Here is a 20666-nt window from a genome sequence, read left to right as displayed (position 1 = left end):
TTCTTTTCTCAGCAGCCTTTTGAGGTAGCTCTTATCTCCATCTGGCAGCAGGGAGGAGAGATTCAGAGTTGAGAGTCCTTGCTTAGTGCAAGGAGGCAGTGGGGCTGTCCCTGGAACTTGGGCGCGTCTGTCTCCTAAGCCCCATGGAGTCTAATTAACAGTAGAAACAGTTCTGGTCTGGTCCACAGGAGTCTGGTCGCCCAGGCGACCAACTTGGATAAGTCCTTTCCCCGGCTCCGGGCGTTAGTTACTCCTCCGCTCCACTTGGGGCGAAATACGCCAAGCACGTGCGGGCTCCTCTAGGAGCTCGTAACTCTAAGATCAATGACTGGCCCGGGCGCGGAGTTTGCCCCGCCCCTCCAGCCCCCGTCGCCGCAGGCGCCGGAAGTGCTCGGCTCTCTTTGCTTGCTTCTGCCGGCGCTCCGGCGGAAATACTTTCTCGGAAAGATGGCGGCTGTGTCAGTCTATGAGCGGCCGGTTGGAGGTTTCTCTTTTGATAACTGTCGCAGGTGCGGCCATGCCCGGGGCCAGGTTCCGGGCGGGAGTGGGAGTGCGGTGCCGGGGTCGGAGCTAGGCCGCGGTCTGATCTGGGAAGTACAAACGAAGGGTGAACGGCGGGGCCTGCGGCCTGTGCTCCGCGGCCCGTGTGACTCAGGGGAATGAGGGCCTGAGAGTGGGTTTCCCTGGAGGCCGAGCGCGCGCCCTTCCTCTTGCCCAGCGCACTCGGCCAGTCTCCGTCTCCGTCTCCTTAGGCGAGATGTGGCCCCTCCGACGCTCTGCACGCCGAAAAACGCGACAGTAGTCCTGAAGTTGGGGGGATTCAGTGGATGGATGGGCTTGAAAGCGAATAGTAGCTTTTCTTTTCCTGAGTTCCCCATTAGACACTCTTGGTGCCAGTGCGGCGCGATGTGGTCCTGCCCTTCGACGCTATATTCTCTCCTTTTCTTTCAGAAATGTCGTCTTGGAAGCCGATTTTGCGAAGAAAGGGTACAAGCTTCCAGCGGCGCGGAAAACAGGCACGACCATCGCGGGGGTGGTCTATAAGGTAAAGCCGGCACAGGCCAGGAGCAGCAGGGACTGAACCGATTACAGGAGCCAGGCCACTGGGCCTCCTTTAACCCCTCCGGGCTCTGTCAGGAAGGGCTCATGTTTCAGAGAAACGTCAGGAAAAGGTCCTTCAGGATTTGTCAGGAGGTCTTGTGTGCTTATCAACAGTTTGTATGCTTTCCTCACTTTTTAGAGTTTTTGACAGAAGACCAGTACTTTCCTGTCTTAAAATACTACTTTGGGAAACAGGGTATAGACTGGGAAAACACAAGATTTCGGATCAGACAGGTCTGTCTAGCCATTTAACTTTCATGCTGCTTCCAACTTTGGGCGAGTCACTGTCCTTCTCACAGCCACACTTCACCATCCATCAAATGGACACAATAACTCCTGCCTCAAGTTGTTGAAAGGTTCGAAAGAGATAATGGTTACTGTCGTTAAAGATGAGTGATGTACTTTAAAAAGAAATCGACGGAGGTGGCTGTTCTAATGGAAGGATTTCTGCATCTTAATCCGGACTTTAACGCACATTAGGTCTGTGATTTGTAAGGAATTCACTAAATCTGTGAGCCTCATTTGAAAACAGGAATGATAATTCCCACCACCTACTCAGGATTCAGCTGATAACATTAATTAACAAGGCTTTTCTTGAATTCTGAAAGTATAGCACAATATTTTTGGTTGGAGTTTCAGTGGGAGGTGGAGGTTTGGGGAAAACGGGAGGGCCAACATTGTTTTTCCTAAACTAGAGTAGAGAGCTGTGGTTTATATATGTGAGATTGTTTTCAAATGTATGTATGTTTTTTAAAAATAGGATGGCATAGTTCTTGGAGCAGATACGAGGGCAACCGAAGGGATGGTTGTTGCAGACAAGAACTGTTCAAAAATACACTTCATATCTCCTAACATTTAGTAAGTATCCTTTAGTTTGAATAGCTCTTGTATTTTCAAACATGTCAGGGCTAAAATTGAATTTACTTTGTTCCTCACTAAAACCTGTTGTTTAATCTTGTTTTTTCTTTTTTATCTCCCTTAAATGGTATTTTCATCTGCCTGTCACCTAAGCTGGCCATCCGCAAGTTCTCTCTTTGCTTTAGTCTTTCATCCGCTTGGTCCCCAGTTCTGCTTCCTGTGTGCCTCTTGAAACCACTCCCTCCGCTAAGGCCTTAGTTCACATTCTTGTTTCTCATCTGGACTGTTGCAATTGTCATTTAAGTAACCTCTCTGCCTTTGGTCTGTTTATTATCTGCCCTTTTGGCATATTTTGGTAAAACACGGATCTGATTATGTCCCTTTCCTCTTTAAAACTATTTCAAGAGAGTTTTCACGTTTCCACACTGCTTTCAGAATAAAATCAAAACTCTATAGCGTGATATTTAAGATCTTGCCCAGTGTCACAAAAATTTACCTTTTCACCTTATTTAGTTGCCATCACCCTGTGTCCCAGTTACACCCGGACTGTCCCTGTTCCCCTCATCTCCAAGCTCTTTCACCTTTGCTTTGCCAGTCCCTCTGCTTAAAATTGCCCTTTCCTCTTTTTTTATATGGTTTTATTTTATTCTTTCAAATCCAGCTCAGGTGAGACCTCTTCTCAAAGATCAGAATTAATCGCTGTCTCCTCCAGTTTCCCATAGTCTTGTGTGCCTGTGCTACTGTATCGTATTATACGAGGTGGTAGAATTTTTGCCTACTTTTGTCTCCTCCACTCAGCTTTGAAATCATGTGCTAGGATTGTGTCTTATTTTCTTTATTCTCAGCACTTTGTCATGACTGGTACCTGGTAGTAAATACTTGGTAAATGTTAAATTGCAAGTCTTTTAACATGCCTTGTTCTTTGGTACAACTTGGATATATTTTTAGGATTAGTAAAATGCACACGCTGTTACAAGCACAGAAACTAATGATTTGAAATGTTCTTTTGGGCCACAGAAAATATGTTTGCATAGAACTAGATGCATATACTCAGTTTCATGTTTATTTAAGATTGGTTAGACACAGTAGTTACAGTGCAGAATATACTCAAAAACATCTCTCTGTGTATCTGAACTTAGTGGAAGTTATCCAAGAAGCTCCACTTCTAATTGACCCCTTTGATAATAGAATTTCAGCTCAGTTTCTAATTGTATTTTTTAGTTGCTGTGGTGCTGGGACAGCTGCAGACACAGACATGACAACCCAGCTCATTTCTTCCAATTTGGAGCTCCACTCCCTCTCCACTGGCCGCCTTCCCAGGGTTGTGACGGCCAATCGGATGCTGAAGCAGATGCTTTTTCGGTAAGGTTCCAGGATGGGGATTTCTTTCTTTTTGTTTTTTTCCTTCTTAAATTTTATTTAAATTCAATTATCATATAGTGCATTATTAGTTTCAGAGGTAGAGTTCAGTGATTCATCATTTGCATATAACAGTGCTTATTACATCACGTGCCCTCCTTAATGCCCATCACCCAGTTGCTCCATCCCCCTACCCACCCCCATTACAGCAACCCTCAGTTTGTTTCCTAGAGTTAAGAGTCTCTTATGGTTTGTCTCCCTGTCTGATTTTGTCTTACTCTGTTTTTCCCTCCCTTGCCCTATGATCTCTGTTTTGTTTCTTAAATTCCACATGAGTGAAGTCATAATTGTCTTTCTCTGATTGACTTACTTCACTTAGCATAATACCCTCTAGTTCCATCCACGTCATTGCAAATGGTAAGATTTCATTTTTTTTTTTTTTGATGGCTGAGTAATATACCGTTGTATATATATATACCACATCTTTTTTATCCATTCATCTGCCGATGAACATCTGGGCTCTTTCCATAATTTGGCTATTGTGGACATTGCTGCTCTAAACATTGAGGTGCAGGTGCCCCTTTGGATGACTATGTTTATTCTGCTATGGGGATATCTGTAGCATCTTTTTCTCATATCTTAGATTTTCAGCTGAGGGGATCCTGGAAGCTAGAGAAAAAGTATTCAGAAATACACATTTTATTCTAGGAATCAGTTGTTAGCATTTTAATATCAGTTGTTACCATTTTAGTATCAGAAGACTTTTGATGATGTATTTGAATTTATGGGGTCTGGTTCCCCCCCCCCCCCATGAATAAATCATATGCGACCAGCAGTCATTTCTGGAAGCATAGGGCATTACCGGATTTTTTTAAAAAAATCTTTATTTATATTAAAAAAGGTAAAACTAGAGAGAACCTTTGGTTCGTCTTGTGAACACACAGACAAAAGCAGTTGTTTTCTTTCTCCCTCTTTTAGGAGCAAAATAACAGTGAAATGAAAAATTGTATTTGTAGTTGACTGTGCGTGGGTATACTAACATTAATATTAACGCACATTTATTTTTCTCTTTGTGCCAGACCCTGTGCTTAGTGCTTTATGCATGATCTCGTTTTACCCTTGGCCTCTGAGATCACTTTACATTTGTGTGGGTCTCTTCTTTTTCATATTCTAAGTCCGTTTTCTCATTTGCTCCTAATAGAAGAGGGGCAGTGTATTAGAGCAGAACTAGGGAATATCATGGACATTCAGTCCTGGGTTAGAACATCAGCTTCTCCTTTCGGGACCTGCATTACCTTTAACAGATTCTCCCCTTTTCCTTCTTTGTAGATTTGTAGAATGTAGAATCATGGTGCTTTTTTTTTTTTTTTTGAAGTTGATCGGAGACCTTTATTATTCTGATCCTCACCATTCATTAAGCAACCTACAGAAAGCATTTTCTTTATCTCTGCCCCGAGCAACAGCAGCTGCATCCAGGCCTGTGAGATTAGAGGGAAGCAGGAATAGAAAGCCAAGATTGTAAACTGGCAGCACACAGGCCATATTCAGCTGTAGAGAAATTGTATTTGGGCTACATAGTGTTTTTTTAAAAAAAATAGTGGCCAATAATTATAAATTGGAAGATTGGAATAAAAAAATCTGGATTTCTGGCTTTAAAATTTTTTTAAAAATTAATTATTTCCTGGCTTCATTTGAAAAAATTCATAAGGAGGGTGGAGTAATAGGTGGCAGTAATCTTCTGGAACTGAGTGGCAGTTGTTGCCTTTAGAAGGGGGACCATGTGCTCCGGTCTGTCAGTTCCTGCCTGGTTTGACTGCTGCCTGCCTGGCTCTTGCCTTTCTGTGAACTTGCTGGTCTTCATCTATGTCTAGCATGGCCCTGGGCTCTCAGCAAGTGGATATGAGGCTCAGTGCAGCAAGGCCCGTAGCATAGTTCCCATTTTACAGCTGAGAAGACCAGGACTTAGGAGTCTATGGGCAGGAAGCCTAGTCGTATCTACTAACGTGCGCTCTGGCTGTACTGCGCCCTTATGTGGGTGATTTCCATGTACTTATGTGCATGGTCAGCATCCTAATCCTGGAGAATTATTGCTGTTGAACAAATTCTCCCAGTACAGTGTGAGAACTTGTGAGAGCACATCTGTTGTCAAGATTTCTGAAGATATTTGTGAATTTGATTTTAAATTTAAAGCTCCCTCTGGTGGTTTTTGTGGTGCATTACATTTAAAACAATTTTTAAACTTGCAAAATTGCAGTAAATAGCAAATCTTCAAGATTTCTTCCAATGTCATTTAAAGCATCTAGCTAAATCTAGCATCTGTTCCTGTTAATCTCTTCTTTAGAATGTTTTAGGAATTCTAGATTCACTTTTTTTCAGTGTTTTATTATTTTTAGTTTAACATACTTTATAAAAATTAAATTTTATCACCGTTTTGAGAGGAACATTTTAAAATTTAACCAGGATGATTGTGGTTCATTATGTGTCTTCTGACATTTTTGTTGAGTTACATAAAATGTAAAAGTGGTATAAGGGAAAAAAGCATAGGATTTCACTTTATTATTTTTTTCTCTTTTTTAAGATTTTATTTATTTATTTGAGAGATGGAGGGAGAGAGCGTGAGCACGAGCACAGTAAGGGGCCAAGGGAGAAACAGACTCTCCGCTGAGCAGGGAGCCTAATGGGGGTTTGATCCCAGGACCCTGGAATCATGACCTGAGCAAAAGGCAGACGCTTACCCAACTGAGCCGCCTGGGCGTCCCAGGGTTTCGCTTTAGAAGTTTAGTTCATGTCTCATCTAAAGCGCTTAGAGTTGTGTGACCTTGGGCAGTTCACCTTACCTTTCTTAGCCTCAGTTTCTTCCTCAATAAGGTGAGGATAATAGTTTCTGACTCTCCGACTTCTGAGGAGGAGATGAATAAAGAAGCAAGGCTTACAACAACGCCCGGTACAGGGCCTCATGCATGGTTAGATCCCCATCAAATTCAGAGGCTGAAAGAGAGAGCAAGATGTCTTCTTGTTGCTGTTATTGTTCCATTTTCCCCGAATAACCCATTTCCGTGTCTGTGAATCAGTAAGTAAAGGGGGTTGGTAATCAGAAGCGGACATCTTTTCCTTTACGTGAGCAGTACTTCTGTTTTACCTGTGTGATGGCTGGATGTGGAAGGCGCTAGGAGTTGCTTGTTCTGAGTGTGAGCCTCCTAGTCTCGTCTAATAGAAAGCTTTGTGGTCTCTTGTTCTGTATTCCAGAAACTCCTTGAATATAGAGAGCCTCTTTTATTTATTATATTAATTGTGCTTTTTTTTTTCCTATGAAAGTAGTATGTATTCATTGTAAAAAATTTGGAAAATACTGAAAAGCCCAAAGAAAAAAATAAAAATTTTATAATTCAGGGAAAATCACGTTTTGGTTGGGTGTATGTACTTCCAGTCTTTTAAGTTGTTTGTTCGCTCATTCGTTGGATCCTTCTTTGCTTCCTTCCTTATTACTGGTACATGTTCTCGGTAAAACCTAAGATAGAAGATAGGGGTAAACTAAAAAGAATACAAAAACTATCTGAGTTCCCACCACCCGTAAGCAGTTGGTGCTAGCAGGTTACTATATGCTTTTCAAGCTTTTTTCCATTTAGTAATATGCAGTTTGTTCTGTAAAAATGGATCATAGTTGTACATTCTGTCCTAGAACACAACCTCATCTTTTCATCTACCTGTGTGTGTTGTATAGTTCCCGTTTGGAGCGTTTCAAAATGAAAATCACCTTTAATTTTTATTATTTTTATTTTTTAAAGATTTTATTTATTTGACAGAGGGAGGCAGCCAGAGAGGGAACACAAGCAGAGGGAGTGGGAAAGGGAGAAGCAGGCTCCCAGCGCAGCAGGGAGCCCAATGCGGGGCTCAATCCCAGAACACCAGAATCATGACCTGAGCCGAAGGCAGACGCTTAACGACTGAGCCACCCAGGTGCCCCTGAAAGTCACCTTTTTTTTTTTTAAAATAAAGATTTTATTTATTTATTTGACAGAGAGAGACAGCCAGCAAGAGAGGGAACACAAGCAGGGGGAGTGGGAGAGGAAGAAGCAGGCTCCTAGCGGAGGAGCCCAATGTGGGGCTCGATCCCAGAACGCCGGGATCACGCCCTGAGCCGAAGGCAGATGCTTAATGACTGCGCCACCCAGGCGCCCCTGAAAATCACCTTTTAAAAAATTATTGTGAAATTAGTGTGTGATCATTATAAAAATTTCCAACACCGTGGGAGTATGAAAAGAAGGAAGTAAATGTCACCTGATGTTTTGTCACTTAGACATGTACGTTGTAAATCTTTGAGAACTATTTTTCCAGACCTTTTATACTATGACATTTGCTCATTTATGTATTCACGATAGGGGAATTCTGTGTGTTGTTTTGTAAGTGACCCTGTTTCCACTGTAGCATATCGTGAATGTTGTTCGCATTAGTAGAAGAGCTCAGCATCTAGAGTTTCTACTTTGAGCTCATAGAGGAGTTCTGGAGACCTGTGACCCTCCTGACATAGTAAAAAACCTGTATGTACGCTTGTTATGAATCAGGGTTCCACAGTGTTAATCAGTTTTTTGAAAGGGTCCGTGACCTGTGAAAGTTAAAGAACCACTGATCATCATAAATTTTTGGTGGTATGACAGTCTTCCATTCTCTAGAGGTACCATAATTTAACCAATTTTGAACTTTAACAGTATTGCTAGTTTTAAGGTATCATAAGGTATCCCATGAACCCTTGGGAACATAGAACCTTTAGGTACTTACTTGTGTGATTAATTCCTTAGGCTGTATTCTAAAATGAATTCCTAGAAGTGGAGTTACTGAGTCAAAGGTATGCACATTTAACATTTTGATACATATTTTGAAACTCACCCTTGAGCACAAGGTCGTACTGAGTCGTGCTGCCATCAGTGGTGTATGAGAAAATACCACACGATCTGGGTGATGTGGAGCATAGCTATGTCCGTTTATTTAACTAGTTCTCGGTTTCTACTTTTTTGTTGTCATAAACAGTATTGCAGTAAACATTCTTGTGCGTTCATTTCTGCATATTTGTCTGATTATATCCTTAGAATTTGATTCCTGGAAGTAGAGTTTTGGATCCGTTTTTAAGGAATACAATAAGTTGCCAAAATATCTTAGATTCTTTTAAAGGCATCGAACAGAGGTTATGTTTTAGCTTGGAAGGAAACTAGCTGATTATTAATTGACTTTATTTAAACAGCCTGTCTGGTAGGCACTGGCCTGGGGTGGGAGTGGTGGGTTGGCGAGTCCCAGTCCTCATTCCAGAGCCCTGTGAGCTAGTCTTGACCCCGCTGCTACCTCTCGTGGCTTAGGACCTCTTTCTGGGCCTCTGTTTTCTTTTGAGACTGTTTCTAAAATCCTTTCCTGCTCTTTAATTTTTCACTTATAACTGGGAAATTCTTTCTTTTTTTTTTTAAGATTTTATTTTTTTAAAGTAATTTCTGTGCCCAGCTTGGGGCTCAAAGCCACAACCCCGAGATCAAGAGTTGCATGCCCTGCTGACTGAGCCAGCCAGGCACTCTTGGAATATTCTTTGTGAAAGAGCAGTTTGGTGGTCACGGGTGGGGGAAATAATTGGACTTGACTATTCTGGTTACCAAGAGTGCTTCCTGATGAGTAGTTAAATGTCTCAGACAGTCTACAGTTAGGACTTTGATTGGTTCTTGTGTTTATTTTATCAATTTTAATGATTGTATCATTAGGCAAATTTAGTATGTGTTGGTTTCATTTTTCTACCCAAAGAGCTAAAGGCTCGTGGTGGACTTTAAATCCAGCATATTTATTTAGCATAGCAATTCTAATGGTAGGAAGTGGAACCAACTACAGGGAAAGCATCTGTAGAAGCAGAAAACCAACTAGTGGAGGATCCAAAGAACAGAGACATGCCCGATTAAACAGAGGTAGGCTGGGGTGGAAAACGTGTTCCCATCCATGTTCCTGAAGAGGCATGGCCTCACCCTGTGGGCAGTAGCCGTGGGGTATTTCATCATTCACTTCCCTGCGTGATGAAATATTTTTCTTTTACTCAATAAGAACTCACATCAATGATTATAATTTTGTGAATTTATTCAAAAGAGAAGGTGTTTTGACACGAGCCATTTTCTTGTGAGGCTGTGGTGAGGTGAGGTTGAGAATTTGAACAGCTTGAGTTTAGCGGCTCCTCAGGGTTCACGTTGAAAGCGGTTGATTTGCCGATCACTGAGAGGTGTGATCGGAAGGGTGCTGATACATTTTGGAGTAAGCCAAGCTCGGCTGTGAGAGAATCAGGCTGGCACTTAATGTCTTTGGGTTGGTTTTCTCTAAAGTGAGAATCGTCCTCTTTTTTTTTTTTTTTAAGATTTATTTATTTATTTGAGAGAGAGAGAGAGAGAATTTGAAGCCGATTCTGCACTGAGCATGGAGCCTAATGCGGGATTAGATCTCATGAGCCTGAGATCATAACCTGAACCGAATCCAGGAGTCGGCCATTTAACCGACTGTGCCACCCAGGTGCCCCAAGAACGATCCTCTTTTAAAGGGAGCTGTACGACTGAGGAAATAGGCATGTTGGGGGGCCTCACAGGATCGAGTGTTTGTGGGCTGATAGTGGATGTCCCACCTTAGGTTCCTTCTGGTCCCATTTTGTTTCCATCAAAACAGTAACCACTTCATGAAACAGTAGCAGTGTAAGAAAAGCCTTCTGTTTGACTTCTCATACAGCTTTTGGTTAAGTTACAGTGATGCAATGTAGACTCATTTTTTTTTTTCTTATACATACTCTGATCACCAGGTATCAAGGTTACATTGGTGCAGCCCTAGTTTTGGGGGGAGTAGATGTTACTGGACCTCACCTCTACAGCATCTATCCTCATGGATCAACTGATAAGTTGCCTTATGTCACCATGGGTGAGTGTAAAATTTCCCTGATGTTTCAGAATTCTCTTATTTACCAAGGTGGTCTCTTAAAGAGCTATTTTCTATTAGAGGAGCCAGGGCAGTATAGTGCTTTGATTCATTCTATGTGTATTTATTGATTTCCTCCTACGGATTAGGCCCTGTTATAGGTGCTTGGGATATAGCAGTGAACAAAATTTAGAGCTTCTTGCCTGCAAGGAGTTTGTATTTTAGTGAGCGTAGACAGATAATAGCAACAACTATTATAAATATGTTAATGTTAGAAAGTGATAAATAGTAGGAGAAAAAAGTAATGCAGGTGATACTACAGTTATGCAAGATACTATTTGGGGAAAACTGGGTCATGGGTATACAGAAAGTGTATTATTTCTTGCATCTGCATGTGAATTTACCATTAAAACAAAAAGTTAGAAAAATTAATGCAGGGTAAGAGACGTCGGAGTGTTGGGGTGGAAGGCAGATTGATGTGAAGCAGGATGGTCAAGGTGTAGGTCTCAAGGTGAGGAGTCAGTGGAGGGAAACTAGAGTGGAGGCCTCATAGCGGGAATATGCCTAGGGTGTGCATGGAATTTTTTTTTTTTTTAAAGCTAGAGTGACTGGGGCCCCTCTTAATTTCTGAGAGATCAAAGGCATTTAATTCCTTTCTAAACTTTGATTTCCTCCCCTCTGGAATGGTGTCAGTAATATTTACTGTATATGCCAGGTTGTAATGATTAAAAATAATGTATATAAAGAAACTGGCCCTGTGCCTGGCCTCTAATGGTGGCTACTCTTTTCAGACCAGCTTTTTACATTGGTACTTGAGCTCTCAATGCTTGACGAGGATTTTTTTAAAAAATATTTTATTTATTTATTTGAGAGAGAGCTAAAGTGCATGTGAGAGTGCACGAGCAGTGGGTTGGGGGAGAAGCAGGCTCTCCGCTAAGCTGGGAGCCTGACGAGGGCCTCGACAAGGGTCTTTTTTTTTTTTTTTTAAAGATTTTATTTATTTATTCGACAGAGATAGAGACAGCCAGTGAGAGAGGGAACACAAGCAGGGGGAGCGGGAGAGGAAGAAGCAGGCTCGTAGCGGAGGAGCCTGATGTGGGGCTCGATCCCATCACGCTGGGATCACGCCCTGAGCCGAAGGCAGACGCTTAACCGCTGTGCCACCCAGGCGCCCCCTCGACAAGGGTCTTGATCCCAGGACCCTTAATTGACTGAGCCACCCAGGCACCCCAAGAGTACTTTTTTTTTTTTAAATGACCACCAAAAAAGGAAGTGAGAAAGTGGAGATTTTCAAATTCTAACTTTTATGTTAAATTTCTGAGTCCAATTGTGTAGGTACAGAAATGTGAACAGGTCATGTATGGCTGGTATTTTTCCAGCTGTTGTTTACCTCGTATATTTTTTGTCTTGGTATCCTGGCTCTGAAGAGCTAGGAAACTGCTGCCTTTAGTTTGGAAATTGCCAGTTTGAGACCTTGCTGTTCCGTCGTGTCATCTAGCCTCTTAGAAGGTTTTTATACAACAGATGTTCCCTGTTTGTTGGGGAGAATGATTTACCCCCAGATACCATATGGATGAGTCTTTGTAATTATTTTAAAATGAAGATACTTACAGTAATTTTAGAATTGTTCTGAACTGCTTTATTCAAATATATTTGTTATCTCCATCAGAGTACTGTTTTTATTTCTCCCTGTCTGATTGATGCCTTTAAATGGTGAGAAAGGTGAAATAGCTTTTTCTATTTAGTGGTTTTTCTTTCTTTTTTTTTTTTAACTGAAAAAAATTTTACACTTGCAGAAAAGTAATGGTAATGTGCAATGAACAGTTATATATACTTTTTACTCATGTTTGTCAGTGAACATCTTACCACTCTTGCTCTCGCTTGCTCATACATTATTATTGTTCTTAATCTTAATTTTGTGTGTGGAATCATTTGAGAGTAAGTAGTAAGGAGCAGACACCATTATCCTCTACCTCTAAATCCTTTATGAATTTCTCTTACGTTACCTTGATACAATCATCACATTCAGGAAACAGTGCTGTTACAAAGCAGGTTAATTTTTAAGATGGGAAAATTGGATTGGTTTCTTTTGCTTTTGAACTGCGGTAATATGTCTTCTGAGCACAATTCTGAATTTAGGAAAAGTTGTTGACAGCGAGCCGTCAGGCAACCCCACACTGTGCTCTCTCCTGGCCAACAGCAGTCTTGCCGTTCCAAGTCTAGTGTGAGCCCACGGTGATGGTTCCACAGCCTTGAGTTCATAGCACGCTTGTGTTTAGAAATCCTTGCCCTACACAGTCTGGTTTTGTTATCATAAAAGACCGGATTAAGGAGGAGGTATCCATAACATTTGATTTTAATACACGAGTCAATAATTATTCTGAGCTTTGGTTTGTTCATCTGTTCACTTATTTATCGACTGTTGCATGCCTTCTGTGTCTCGGCACTGTGGCAGGCCCCACAGATAGAGAAGGGTGCGTGGATCCCTGCGCTCCATATCCTCACACTGTAGTGAGGGAGACAGATGTACAGACTGACAAGGGCAGTACGTACAGAGGCCGGTGGAGGCCCAGGGGAAAAAGCATCGCATTGAAATGGGAGGATTTCAGGCAAATCTTCACCTCACATGAACTGAGTCTTAAAAGAAGCATAAGTTACTTCTGTTCATTTATCAGATACTTATTAGTTAGCGTTCACTATGGGCTAGGCACTGTGCTGGGTGCTGGGAACACAGTGGTCAGCACAGCACCTGCCCTCAGAACTTAGAGCCGCATGTGGGAGACAGGAAGTAAAGTAAGTACACATTCATCTGGAAGAATGCAGTGTGCTAAGGGCCCAGGAGAAAAAGAACGGTAATAAGAGAGAGGAACAGGAAGGACTGTGTGGATAATGGCTGTTTGGGACATCCTTACTGAGCAAGTGACATTAAAACATTTTCTAATGAGGGTAATTTATGAACATGACAAAACATTCAAGTGGGAATATTACATGAAAAATAAGTGTGTTTCATATCCCTCCTCCAAAGTAACCACTCTGAAGAGTTTATTGTGTTTTTTCCAGAAAATGTTTTATGAAACACCGTCATAGAGCTCTGGCGGTCTGTGGCTGCTAAAGGTACACAAATGAAGTCATACTGTACACACTTGTCCTTTATTGTTAACTTGTTTTGAAGACGTTCTTTATCAGCGTGTGTGGATCTGTCTTGTAATAACAGTGACATAGAAATGCGTTATATGGCTGTATTGTGATTTACTGACCTATTCTGTTGATGGATATTTTGGTTATCGGATTTTTGCAACGAATGAATCTTGGTTTACTTAGGTAAGTACAGGCTTCAGATAAATTCCTAGTGGAATTTCAGGAGTAGGGTATGTGTGCGTATTGCTCCGAATGCTCTGTTAGAAAGCGGTAGAATTCCTGAATGATTTAAGAAGAGAAGACTGTGTTGTAGTGGATGGTAGGTGGCTCACGGAATAGCCGGGAGGGCAGGTGCTGGCTTTGGGGCCCAGAGCGGTGTCAGAAACCGTGCGCAGAGGAGGCCCCGGCAGGCGAGTGCTGCAGACTGCACTCCTGCCCCAGCCGGGCGGGCTCACTGCTGGGGTGCTGGGGCCTGGTGCTGGGGCCTGGCTCACTGAGTGCTCAGCCTCCCTGACGGTTTCGGGAATCCATCCTTTTCTTTCGGGAAAGCCATCCCTTTCACCACTGCCAGAGCGTTCCTTATAGGGGAGGGTGATTGGTGAGGCTCAGTCATCCATTCCTAAAGTGCTGGGATTCCCCAGACGTAGGAAGGAGGTCATACTATACATACTGCCGCTGGTCAGCCCAGCACCGTGACGAGGGCCGTATAGTGCATTCTGCTTTTTGAGAGCTGTTGCCAAATTGCCCTCCAAAAAGATTGTACTGGCTTATATTTCTACCAAGAGAATAGGAAAATGCCTTTCTCTTCATGACTTTGCCAACACTGGGTATTTGTGCCAGTCTGATGGGTGAAAGGTGGGAAGAGGGACCACGTAAGCTGAGACCTGAACGGTAGGTAGGAATTAGCCAGGAATTCCGAGGCCCTGCTCCCTGTCCCCAAGGAAAGACTTCAGGCCCTACGTGCATGAGGGTCTGGTGTGGTGGAGGAGTTGACGGGCTGGAGTTCGCGGGTTGGGTGCGGCGAGTGCAGCGGGTAGGGGAGTGCTCAGTGCCGGCGGTGCTGCCGAAGCAGAGGCGCTCTGGAGGGTGGAGCAGAGGTGTGACTAGAAAGCAAGGCTGGAGGGGGTTCCACTGATACAGGCCCAGTTTGGATTTTGTCCTTGAGGTTCCCATCTAAAGTTTTCCTGCCAGAGAAGGATGGAATGAGATTTGCTTGTTAGAGAGAGCCGTCTTACGGTTACAGGAAGAAGGATTGGCACGGGGGAGTCTGGAGGCAGAGAGGGAGATGGCATCTGGCCAGAAATACTGAGGGTGTGGCTGGGTCCGGTGGCAATAGGGATGGCCCTGTCATTATAGAGAGCACTCAGAAATGAGCCAGCCATTAGGCCAGATCCCAGGTGTCTGACTTCCGTCCTCTCCTGACTTCTCAGTATCAGTCCCTTCCTGGGTCTTGACTACAGAGGCACAGTTAACTCCTTCACCTTGGCACTTCCCTTCCAGCTGGGCTCTAGGCCCCTTTCCCTGTTTTGTTTTCTGTTCCTCCCCTAGGCCTTTGTGGCAGCAGAGGCACCCGTACCTCTCCCCCTCCCTGGGCAGGCTCCTACACCCCACTGTTTCAGGGCCGCCCTCCTTCAGAAAGGCCTTTTCTGCCCCGAGCGTTCCTGCTCCTCAGCTGGGGTCCAGCCCGGGAGCCATTCCCTGATGCCTGCCCCAGGCTGAGTTGGCAAGTTGCTCTCCGGGCATCGGTGTGAAACATGATTCCGGGGGTCCCGCCTTCTCTGTACTCCACTTGCCCCAGCTCTTGTCCCTGCGCACGTGTGAACATTTGCAATCTCGGAGAACAGAATCTGTCTTACCTCCAGTCTCACAGAGTCCTGTGTGACTTGGTGAATATTTGATAGTGAAATAATTTTCTGGTTTGCTAAGTTGCTTGTGTCAAAGAGTATCTGAAACTTAGCGTTAGAGACCTTAGCTACTGGTTATTTTTGGTGACCTAACCGGTAATGGTACCCTTGGAATAGAGTTGGTTTAGATGGTGTTCCGTTTGGGGGGAATAGCACAGAGCGCTGTGTATGCGGTAGGGCTTTCTCTTTTTCTGGAAAGCTAAGTATTGTTTCAGATTGAAAGCATATTATGGAACATCTCTGTGCCGGAGTCTGCTAGTGCTGTGACGTTATTTTCGGTTAAAACTCTTTGTAAGGGATGCGATGGTTGCTATTTTATTGATACGAGAAACCTGAAATTAGAGAAATTTATAGTAACTTGCTCGTTTTTGCTCTGCCTGTAAATGGCAAAGCTGGGATCTGAACTCTTCCAGCTCAGGCGAGCCCCCGTATAACACAGCTGCTTTGATTTCTCGTCTTACAGATGTTACTTCATTAAGCTATTAAGCCTTGCTTCTGAATACTGAAAATATTTATACAAATTCCCAAAGGGCATTTATTTGTTTTGCGTATTTTTGACTGCCTATGCGCAGATTTTCTATCCTGCATATTAAAAACAGTATTTACTGAAACAGCTTTGTAGTATCAAAGGAAAAATTTAAAAATTATACACAGTTTTACCATCTAAGACAACACGATTTTTACTTTTTGATTTTTTCCAATCCAAGTCCATTGTGCAGAGGAGCACTTCACCAGAGGATGTAAAATATAATGCGGGTTTTATACTGCCCTAGTTCTGTGTGTGTCATTTTTTAAGTTTCTTTTAGTCACTGTTGACTTTTGAGCAGGACTTGCGTGCATCTCTCCCTGGGCAGTGGCTGTGCAGGGCCGCCTTCTTCCTAACCCGGAGGTTCTTCTGGCTTCCCGTTGCTGCTTTCTTCCTTCTTTCTCTCCTGCCTTCCTTCCCTCCCTCCCTTGGTTCCTTTTTTTTTTTTTTTTTTTTTTTTTTGTGGGAATAGGGAGCTGTATGTCGAGGGAGAACTCCACAATTACCATTTGGTGGATTTTGTTTTAATTCATGTTATAGTTGACCCTTGAATAGCAGGGGCAAGAGGTGGGTTAGGGGTACTGACCCCCTGCGCAGTTGAAAAATTCACATGTAACTTTTGACTCTCCAAAAACTTAAGTATTAATAGCCTACTGGTAACCGGAAGCCTTACTGATAACATGAACATTCCGTTGGCGTGTATTTTATGTGTTCTATGTATTATATACTGTGTTCTTACAATAAAGTAAGCTGGAGAACATTAAGAAAATTGTAAAGAAGAGAAAATACATTTATAGTACTGTGCTGTCTAGAAAAAAATGCATGTATAAGTGGATCTGTGCAGTTCAAACCTGTTGTTATTTTGGGTAAGCTTATAAACCAAACTTAAAACTGCAGCTAGAATAGGAGCCTTTCCTAAACGAAACGTTCCCATGGAGCATTAGCATTCACTGTGGGATTGAGGCTTTCCATAAGTGTAGCTTAAGTGAGAAAATGAATATTTCATGTAAATTCTCATGTTTTAGTTAAAGTACGAGTTTTTTATTACGAGAAATAACAAAACTTTGTAATTAATCTTTTTTTTTTTTTTCTGAGTGGTTTGACAGAGCTGGAAGCTACAAATTACTCGTAAGACAACGGTGTCTAAATTTTGTCTACCCATGGGCCCATATTGGCGACTAGCCAGGTGCCTGAAGGCTACTCTCAATTTACATTGAATAGAAGACACCTGTCTTGTCTTGTGCATCTTTAACATGCTGGCACAGCTCATTGAGCACAGGGTCCAGGAGCCTCCTCCTCTCTGCGGGCTTGCCTGCCTCAGGATTTACTTGGGCGAAGAATGTATCAAATTCCTTGTGGTGTGGCCTTTGGACACCTTCTGTCCTAATTCCTTTTTTGTGGACATGGTGTTGACCGTAGTGATAGCAACATTCATTCAGCAGCTTTCTATTCTAGCTGCAGTGCCAGCAGCTGTTGTGAGATCCTTTACTGATTTAATCTTTGCAACATTGCGATGTGGGTACTATCATCTCTGTCTTACAGATGTGGAAATTGAGGCTCCGAGAGGTGTGCTGAGGTCGTACAGCCAGGGCATGCGCGAGCTGGTATGGGAACGGCGGCCTCTCTGACTTCCTCCCTCGGCAGTGTTATTGGTGTGAATGGTGTGTGGCATGTGACCAGACCATATACGATTTGGTCCATTCTCAAAAAAGAAGAAAGGGCCCCTTAGGTTTTATTTACGTATTTCTTTTTTAAGAGAGTAATTTGCAAGAGACTGCAGGTGATTGATTAGTGTGATTGTTGAAAGCCGGGCAGGATTCTTTGATTTTTCTTTATTAAGAAAGGGAAAAGGGCTTTGGTTGTATGTTTTATAGACAAAATGTGGGCTCTTTTAATTCTCAGATTAATTAGCTTATTCTTTTAACTTGCCAGCTTTTCTTTATTAGGCAAACTAAAGTAGTGTCAGGAGAAGCTTGGGGACCATCTTTTGCTGTTAGTTTGGCAGTGTTCCTTGTAGCAGCATTGGCAAGGTATATAAAATTTTTATTTTTGCCCACTTATTCACATAAGAATTAATATGAATAAAATTTCAAGCATGACATTCCTGGAAATGAGGCCCTTGGACAATTTAGGAATACCAACTTAAGGAATAAACATTGGTATGCATCATCAGGGAAGACTTGGGGTCACTACCAGGGCCATCCAGGTAAAATTTGATCTCCAAATAAACTGGTTGTACGTTTTCCTAATTACTGGAATATACCTCTTAAGCCCCAGTTTACAGAGCCTCCCAGCAATTAAAAAGATTTGGGACAGAGTAGTAAACATACTGGATGTCTCACCTTGTGGGCAAAAAAAGAGTCATGAAATTAAGTTGGAACATCGGTAGGGAATTCAGACTTGCCATTTTCTCCATATTTTTACACTAAAGTGCAACCTTTGTGCAGGCATTTTAATATCTCCACATGATTTGATTTTGAAAATTTTCTTGCTCTGGATCAAATCAGTGCACTACAAGATGACAGATGTTTCTTCCACGTTCGTTTTCAACTCTGACATCAGCTGTGAACTCAGCATTACTGTATGTGGTTCATAGGCCTACATAAAAGCCTTCTCGGAGGGCGTGTGGACTTCGTGGCTCTAGCATCGCTGGAAATTCTTTTTCCTGATAGTGTGGGCCGCATGACTGTGCAGGAGTTCCGCAAGCATGGGTCTCTGTCAGTAGTAGAGTGATGCTCAGAGCCTTTTTTCTGTGGGTCAGGGGCTGTGCAATGGAGGATACACTGTTCTGCTGGGGGCTTTGTCCAGACTGCTAGTGACTACTCAGAGTGGGGTCTGTAATCGCCTGAGGCATAACTTAGAATCCTAGAAAAAGATGGAAAGCTCTGGCCCAGTGCTAGTCCTCCTTGACCAGGCCTGGTCACCTACCTAAGCTTTCTGAACCTCAAATCCCTCATTTTGAAAAACAGATTATTACTATTATTATTTTTTTGACTTGGGAAGGTCCCAGAGTTATTGGAGTGCTGCAGTGTGATGTTGTGTGTGAACACACTGTAAAAAACCATGTGCTTTTCCGTGCGTTAGTTGCTCTTGACGTCATTTTTCCAGGTAGTGTGGCATAGTAAAAAGAGCTGGTCTTTGGGGTCCAACTGGGTTCAGATCTGAGTCCAGTATTTATTAGCTTTGATCACAAGCACTGATTTTCATCCGTAGAATGGGGCTTAGAGGAGCTCTTCCATGGGAAACCATACATAAAAAATTCTTTGTAACACAGCAAAGATGTTTAGTGCATGGTATTTTGATCATTTTAGGGCTAGTACCTTTCCTGTGTGCGGTTCTACATACTAAGATTTCCCTGCAATGTGCAATGCATGGGTTTTATATTTTAACATTTACTGTGCTGTGGAATGCCGGGAAATGAAATAACTGGAAACCAAAAATCCATGAAAGTCGGATTATGCATCTTGATTCCTGGTTGCTGTGAAGGTGGTACTAAGCCAATAGACGGTGCCGTTATGTTAGAAAATGAGAAAATATTTACTTATAAAATTCATCATGGTGTTGCAGGGAATGTAATCTAGCCAGCCCTCACCAGTTCTTAATCTGTTCTGATTAGAGTGACTTTGTTCTTGAATTCGTGTAAATAAAATTTAATGGCTCTTGTAGGTAAAATTGAATTAGTGTTTAGGGTGCTATTCTTCTTGTATTTTCTGCTTTGAGATTTTACCATGAAGTCTTTTCTGACTTGAGTTCAGTCCTTAGTCTACAACTAGGTAAAACGCCCTTGCCAGACATAATTTCTAGAACAGTTAAATGCAGTCCTTGCAGTTTTAAGTTCTTTGCTTTAGACCCCACTGCAGAGAGAGGGAGGCTAACTGATTGATCTCTGCCTGCTCTTGTTCTAGAATTGGGCCAGAATTGGCCCTGCTACAGAAAGGTGTCTTCATACTCTTAGAACCTATGTTCGATTTTGACTTGCTTATTAGACGGACTAAGTGGAAAGTCATTTTATGCATCAGAAGACTTTTCACTGTGGAGTTCATAGAGTGAGGGATTTGCTCTCAGCCGTAACTGCCATGACTAGCTGTGTGACTCTGGGTAGGTTTCTTCACTTGTCTGAACTTAGTTTTTTTCCATCTATAAAATGAAGATAATACCACCTAGTGAGAAAATCTATATACCAGTGCTTTGCACATTTTTTTCAGTATGTAGGATTTCCTGTCGTTTGCACACAGGTCTATGGACAAGATAAGTCTTACTGGTGATTAAGGCTGGGTGTGTTTTATAAATTATTAAACTCTCTGGTTTGTTCTTGAGGGTTCTGAGAGGCATGAAGCTTGAGAAAGGCCTGCAAAGTGGAATAAACTGCAGTTTGGGAAGTTACTTTGAAATGTGGACCAGAGCAAAGGATGCCTTTGAAAGACCTGTCAGTTCGGACGGCCTTGTGCTCCCGCAGCAGGAGGGAGAAGTGTGTGCAGTGCTGAGTGTTGGGGTCCCAGAGGAGCCTAGTGATGTGGGAGACTGATGAAGAGAGGTCTATTTTAAGGTAATTCTCATCCTCTGTCTTATCCCCTAAGCATAGGGTTAGGTGACTCTTCTGTTGGAAGGAGAATAATTTTCTGTCCTCATACCTTGTGGAGTTTCTTAAAAATTCATTAGTAAAACAAAACTTTCACTTTTAAGGCCTGGATGCGCTGATTGGTTAGTCTTTGCTTAAGAGTAAGTGTTTATAACCTGTCAGGTCAATGAGACATTGCAGTTGCAATTATAAGAAAAACTCCAGGGTGCCTGGGTGGCTCAGTGGGGTAGGTGTTTGAGGTTAGGTCTGACTTAGGCTCAGGTCCTGATCCTCAGGGTTGTGG

General features: G+C 42.6%; 1 protein-coding gene across 1 annotated transcript in view; it reads left to right on the top strand.

The window, feature by feature from the left end:
• Positions 1-383: 383 nt before the first annotated feature.
• The window catches only part of PSMB7 (proteasome 20S subunit beta 7), a 58372-nt gene continuing 38089 nt past the window's right edge, over positions 384-20666 (top strand). Inside the window, exons 1-5 of the mRNA XM_026513942.4 lie at positions 384-509; positions 952-1045; positions 1862-1959; positions 3181-3321; positions 10124-10239. Of these exons, the coding sequence (XP_026369727.1) occupies positions 448-509; positions 952-1045; positions 1862-1959; positions 3181-3321; positions 10124-10239 (511 nt within the window). The 5' untranslated portion in view covers positions 384-447. The remainder of the gene's footprint in view (positions 510-951; positions 1046-1861; positions 1960-3180; positions 3322-10123; positions 10240-20666) is intronic.

Source organism: Ursus arctos, unplaced genomic scaffold (assembly GCF_023065955.2).
Source record: "Ursus arctos isolate Adak ecotype North America unplaced genomic scaffold, UrsArc2.0 scaffold_18, whole genome shotgun sequence".
Classification (NCBI taxonomy): Eukaryota; Metazoa; Chordata; class Mammalia; order Carnivora; family Ursidae; genus Ursus; species Ursus arctos.
The sequence above is the reverse complement of the archived record's forward strand: the minus strand, read 5'-3'. Positions and strand labels throughout refer to the sequence as shown.